The sequence below is a fragment of the Lissotriton vulgaris genome, chromosome 8, assembly GCF_964263255.1.
Source record: "Lissotriton vulgaris chromosome 8, aLisVul1.2, whole genome shotgun sequence".
Taxonomy (NCBI): Eukaryota; Metazoa; Chordata; class Amphibia; order Caudata; family Salamandridae; genus Lissotriton; species Lissotriton vulgaris.
This window is the reverse complement of record NC_141696.1, coordinates 34,500,618-34,506,617: the sequence shown is the minus strand read 5'-3', so window position 1 is coordinate 34,506,617 and position 6,000 is coordinate 34,500,618. Positions and strand designations below refer to the sequence as shown.

General features: G+C 39.8%; 1 protein-coding gene across 1 annotated transcript in view; it reads left to right on the top strand.

The window, feature by feature from the left end:
* Positions 1 to 247: 247 nt before the first annotated feature.
* The window catches only part of LOC147693318 (vomeronasal type-2 receptor 26-like), a 119,355-nt gene continuing 113,602 nt past the window's right edge, over positions 248 to 6,000 (top strand). Inside the window, exons 1-2 of the mRNA XM_086935926.1 lie at positions 248 to 343; positions 961 to 1,199. Coding sequence (XP_086792052.1) covers positions 248 to 343; positions 961 to 1,199 — 335 coding nt within the window. The remainder of the gene's footprint in view (positions 344 to 960; positions 1,200 to 6,000) is intronic.

The following is a 6,000-nucleotide window of genomic DNA, read 5'->3' as shown; positions in this document are numbered from 1 at the left end:
GAATATTTTTAACCGGTGGGCTTGGTGGCAGAAAGACTGGAAGGTCATTGGGGAGAGGTTGAGAGTTAATGACATGAATAATGTTTTCAATTTTATCAGTGAAAAACGACGCTAAGTCTTGGCATTGTTTGGTGTTCAACGGGAGGGCGTTAGCAGTTGTGTTGGCACCTGCGAGTTCTTTAACAGTATTAAAAAGTGTTTTTGCCTTGTTTGATGCGGAATTTCCCAGTACATGAAAGGAAGAGACATGAGGCCACAACTTGAAGTGAAGTGCCACAAGAAGGAACAAGAGATGCCTTTCCGTCAGATGACCCACATGAAAGGAGACACCCTTGACCAGAAGGTTTCTCAATGACTTAATATTAGCCACTGGTTTTGTGTGATCTCCTTGGACGGAGAGCTAGTGGGCATCATGACAACAAAACGTCTGCTTCCTGACGTCCACTGCTGGATATTGATGAAGCAATTGTGTAAGTTCAGTGTAGAGTTAAGTGCATGTACAATCAATACCTTGTTATTTGCATAAGTCAATGAACTATTCAATTAGTTTAAGACTAACACATGCTGCTTAAAGTAATAACACAGAACTACTCTGCTCTGGTTGCTTATTAAAATGTGTACTGTTATTATCCTAAACATGGTTATTATCCAACTCCAGGAGAGGTAATTTATTTTCCTTTATATTTCTTGCTCCCCATGGAATTTCCAACTATATAAAAACCCCAAACTACTATTCCACTGATACAATGATGAAAAAACTGTAGTCTTGGTTTACATGCTACAGAACAGAATGCATACAAGCTGGCTTCACGCAATGTGGCCTTCATCTGAAGCCTGTAGAGCCACCTGTGCCCACTAACGCCAGTCTTCCTCGTCCCTGGTGGGTGACTGAGGTAGAGGATACAAATGATGTGTCATAGTGCAGACAATTCATTTTAAAGTTTATATTCATTAATGTAGGGAACTCAACAGAGAGCAGGTTCAGCTGAAATGAGGCTGTGTGTCTTCACAGTATTCATCTCTAACTTCTTTGTTGGTGTGTGGACCATGCAGCCTGGGTGTAGACTCCAGGGTTGGACACAGCCATCCTACGCCTTAGCAGGAGACATTCTCCTTGGTGGAGTAATTGTGGTACATTCTGGATTCACCTTACGTGAGCTAACTCTACAGGAGGAGCCGAAGCAGATTTCCTGTGAGGGGTAAGAAAATGTATTAGCATGGGCAGATTATATGTTCTGAGTAGTTTATTACAATATTTATAGAAGTGTCACAGCTTAAACCCTGTGAGGGTAGAAACAATGTATTAGTGTGTACAGTGTGATGATATTCTGTGCAGGATACGAATAACTATTACAGTATGTGAAGAAGTGTCATAGTTGATATTCTGTGTGGGTAAAAACAATTTATCAGTGTGCATAGCAGATCCCACATGAGGGTTAAAAACTGTTTAATTCAATACATATAGAAGTGTCACATTTTATATACTGTGAGGGTTCAGAACAGATTATTACAGAACATATAGAAGTGCTGCAGCTGATATCCTGTGAAGGGTAAGAATGCTTTATTACAGCATGGTAAGAAGTGTCACAGATCATATCATGTAACAGTTTATTTCAGTACATATAGAAGTGTCAGAGCTGATATCCTGTGAATGGTAACAATACTTTATCACTGATTTATTTTTGTGTATAGAAGTGTCACAACTGATTTCATGTAAGGGAGATAACAGTGTATCTTAGTCTGTACAGAGGCATCATTGGTAATATCCTGTGATGTGTCTTAATGCTTTCTTTTTTTTAAATGCCACATGGAAAGGGAATGTCTATGAAGATGCCTTCACAGACAGTCTTAGCAGTGGTGTTAGGTAGCCTGATTGTGTGCCAGTGCTAGGTAGAGAGAATGACAGTGCCATATCCAAGTAGAAATGTCACTGCTGTATTCTCATCCTCTCATGCAAATCAGTAGACTCTTTGGTTGCTGTTATGTGTTGTATGAGGTTTTAGTAAATATTGTGTTCCTGCAACTTATTTACGTGTTGATTTACACTACCCCTATAACCAGCTTCCCCCACTTTGCCTATTCCTTTCTTCCTCAGAATATTAATGTGATGTGATACTCATACACGTCATGTGGCTTGTACCTGACACTATCAGTTGTATAAAAGAGTGTGTGAACTCTTCTTTTATTTCACACTGCAGTTCACTTGTCTTCTGTGCATTTTATACTACGGCATCAAAATATTAGAACCAGGGTCTTGTGCTCCTACTGCAGTCCAGACGGTCTTCAATGATTCTGTCTCCTCTTTAGTCCAACTTTTTTTATTGACCTGAGGAACACTTAATCCCAATGCTCTCCTGAATGATTCAAAGAGAGACCCTTGGATTAACAGCGACCCTAAATTTGGATGTACGCCATAATGTCAAGCATCCAAATATTGTCCTTCAGTAATACGTATGCAGTATACTAACACCCACAATATATTCAAGGTACATGTAGTTTTACTATTCCTACCTGCACACTTGTATAGCTATCTACCTGATTGATATATAGGGAGTGACTTTGATGTTGGTTGGAAAGCCTCTGACCGCTGGTCGGAGGCTTTCTGACCGACATGGAAGGTTTACATTCCGACTGGCCAATTGTATTGTTGGCAGAGCCCGTCAGCCAGTCAAAACCCACTCTTAATCCGGTAAAGACGTTGTTTCTGCCATTGAGATCATGGTGTTGGTTTAGGACAGACTTTCCAGGTCAGCCTTTCTGACCTGGAAAGGCTGTTGGAAAGTGACTTTTCGGGCCTCTAGCAGGGCCCCCTTCTCCACATTGCCCTACGGTTGTGGCCATGGGAGGCACTTGTGGTATCCCTTTCACATCCTTGCACTGTGTGGCAGGCACCATGAGGTGCCTGTCACACTTGAACACCCACTCCATGCCGCTGGAAAAAATGTGCTCACAGAAAACATACCTACATTGGACCATGAGGTGCCTGTCACACAGTGCATGGATGTGCAAAAACTTCCATTTTACAATGGAAAGAATGACAGTGCCATATCCAAATAGAAATGTCACTGCTGTACTCTCATCCTTTCATGCAAATCAGTACAGACTCTTTGGTTGCTGTTCTGTGTTACAACAGTTGAAAGAGTTTCCCAGAAAGCAAATACTAGATGAGAGTCATAGGTAAAAGTACACGTAGGAACACGAAGGTGAGCAATCACACAAACACTCCAAATAGGATGAACCTGCAATTTGACAGGGGTCCTTGCTCTGTGTATCAGTTCCTACAAATATTGTAAGGTTTCACAGTACTTATGTAAATGAATGGTGAGAGAGTGCTGGGATTCAAATATGTGGCAAACACAATTGTGTTGAGCACACTTCACACAATCAAGTGTATCTCACAAATGTAAGAGTCCAATTAAAATCTTCCTTTATTCTTAATTCATGAACAAAGCAGCAAAAGGATGACTGCCTACAGGCTTCAAACCAAATAAGAAACAGCTTCAGTGTGATTTATATATAAAAGAAATACATTTTCATATTGTATTGTAAGATTCATCAGGTAACCAAAGTTCCATTTTGCCTCTGTATATAACACTTAAACCCTTATTATGAGTTAGGCGTAGTGGTATGTACCACATGCAAGGATAAATAGTGCATTACTTTAACAAATCATCTGATCACAAGTTAAAAACCACAAGTGTTATTTGGAACATGCGCAAAATGGCAAACAACCTTTACAACGCAACTTTTACCACGCAGTGCCTTTACGCCACAACTTTTACAACGCAAACCATTACAACGCATTGCGCTGGGGGGTGCTCTAGGATAGGGAATAGGTTTAATTTACTACCCAACACCTTCCCTACTATCCACGGGAACTGGAGTTGGAATAGTAAATTAAACTATTCACTATCCAGCGCCCCAAAGCACTATTCGTCGTAAAGGCATGTGTTGTAAAAACCGCATTGTAAAGGCATGCGTGGTAAAAGCATGCGTTGTAACATCATACATCCGCGCAAAATACTGCATGTCTGTAGTCCACATGAACTATTCAACCCATGTATGCTTTATTGCATGCAATATTTACCATGTTTAAAAATAATGCACATGGTTAATAACACCCAATTACAAGTGTGGGAGGTCAATAAAAAACAGTGACAATTACCACATAAAAATACTCCCAGTCAAAACCAGGTGGTTAAAATTCATGGAAGTGTACAGAAAAAATTAAAGCTGTCAAAAACATAGTACATGCACAGTTTTAGCTGAAAATAATAAACGATCACACACACACCTGTACACAGGGCCAGACCTACATTATCAGTCAGTGTCATGTACAGGTGAAGGGTGATTGCAGCAACTCACACTTTCATTTTGCAGTTGACCACCATAGAAGAAGCTCTGCTTGGCCACTATAGAACTCTATGTCAGATCCATGTTCAGCTACCCATAGAGCAGGAACATGGAAACCAGGCCACCAATTAATGACCTCAAAGGGCTCAGCAACAAAGGATAAGAGCCTGTTTTTACAGAGTAATGCTGGACCCCATACACATGAGTGAGCTTGAGATCCGGAGGATACACATGCCCGACATTGGCACCATACAAAACAGAGTGTCACCATTATGGATACACTGGAGCCCAGCATAGGGATCCACTGCCATTCCTCCTTCATTAATTGCTAAAAGACGTGTGGCATTTCTCAGTCTCGATATACTCTGCTAAACAATGGATGGTTTGGAGAGAGTGAGTATGCAGCATGATCAGTTCCCCATGGATACAGCTAACACCAGCAAAGCAAACGTCTGTGTATACTGAACTGAAGTGTTAGGTGATCTGTATAAAACCGCAATGGTGCGGTGCTGACGAGAATAAACATAAAAAATAGAGCATATTTATCATTTAATTCTGAAATATTTTAATGCCTGATTTTGAATTAACAATATTGTTCACTAAAGGACAACTAAATTAATTTTTATTTATTCTGTATATCACTTATAATAGTTATTAATGCAAAATAAAACAAATATATGTTAATTTAAACTTTACAAAAATAATCAGTGATATTATCAATGATGTCATTTACAAAGTCATGAGTGACGTAATATGTGAGGTCATAAGCAGTGCATGATAGGAGCACAATATATAGTTAGTTCAGTAAATTATAACTGACATCTATCTGTGGTTATTGGTTTTTCAAAATTAGTTGGTGTCTCATACCAACATCTAATTATAATGTCACATTGAATGTTTTTTCCATTGAATTGTTTTTTTAACATACATTAAGGCCTTAGCACAACACCTAACTATAATGTTACTTTAGCCTTTATTTGTAGAAATGAGATACTGTAGGTATGCATGCATTTCTCTTTAGTGGTGACACAATAGCCCCAGCGGTGTGTGAGTCCCCCCAGCTCCAGGGAGCCCCCTCTGGCACTGTCCCCAGGCAGCAAGCCCTGGTCTGAGAGCTCTTGACTGGGTCCAGAACTTGGGGGTGGGGCTTAAGCTTCGTTATGCCAGTGCCACACTTCCACTCAAATGTTTGACCCACTTGTCTCATGCCTGCATTACCATCTAAATGTTCATTTACTTCAGCTTGATCCTAGGAAAGGCTTTATATTCAACAGCTCATATTCCAACAAAATGGATTTCAGTAGTAGTAACACAGCACCCTTATGGTACTAGGCAGAACAAATCAACCCTTCATCATCAGGATTACAGTGAAATATGATTTTGCAGCCCAATCTCTATATATGTCAGGTGTACCATTAAAGAATTGTTAGTCCCCATGACATATACATGGGTCAATGTGAATATGTCTAAGAAACATTGACCACTCTTCACAACAATGATGGTTTTCAGCTAAGTCAACCTTTTACCAACCACATGTAAATCTGTTATGACTCTCATGGCTTTTAACTTGGATTTCTCCAACCTCAAAATATTCTTTCATATATTACACTCAAGACATGTTGCGAATAGTCATAATTGGTTCTTCAT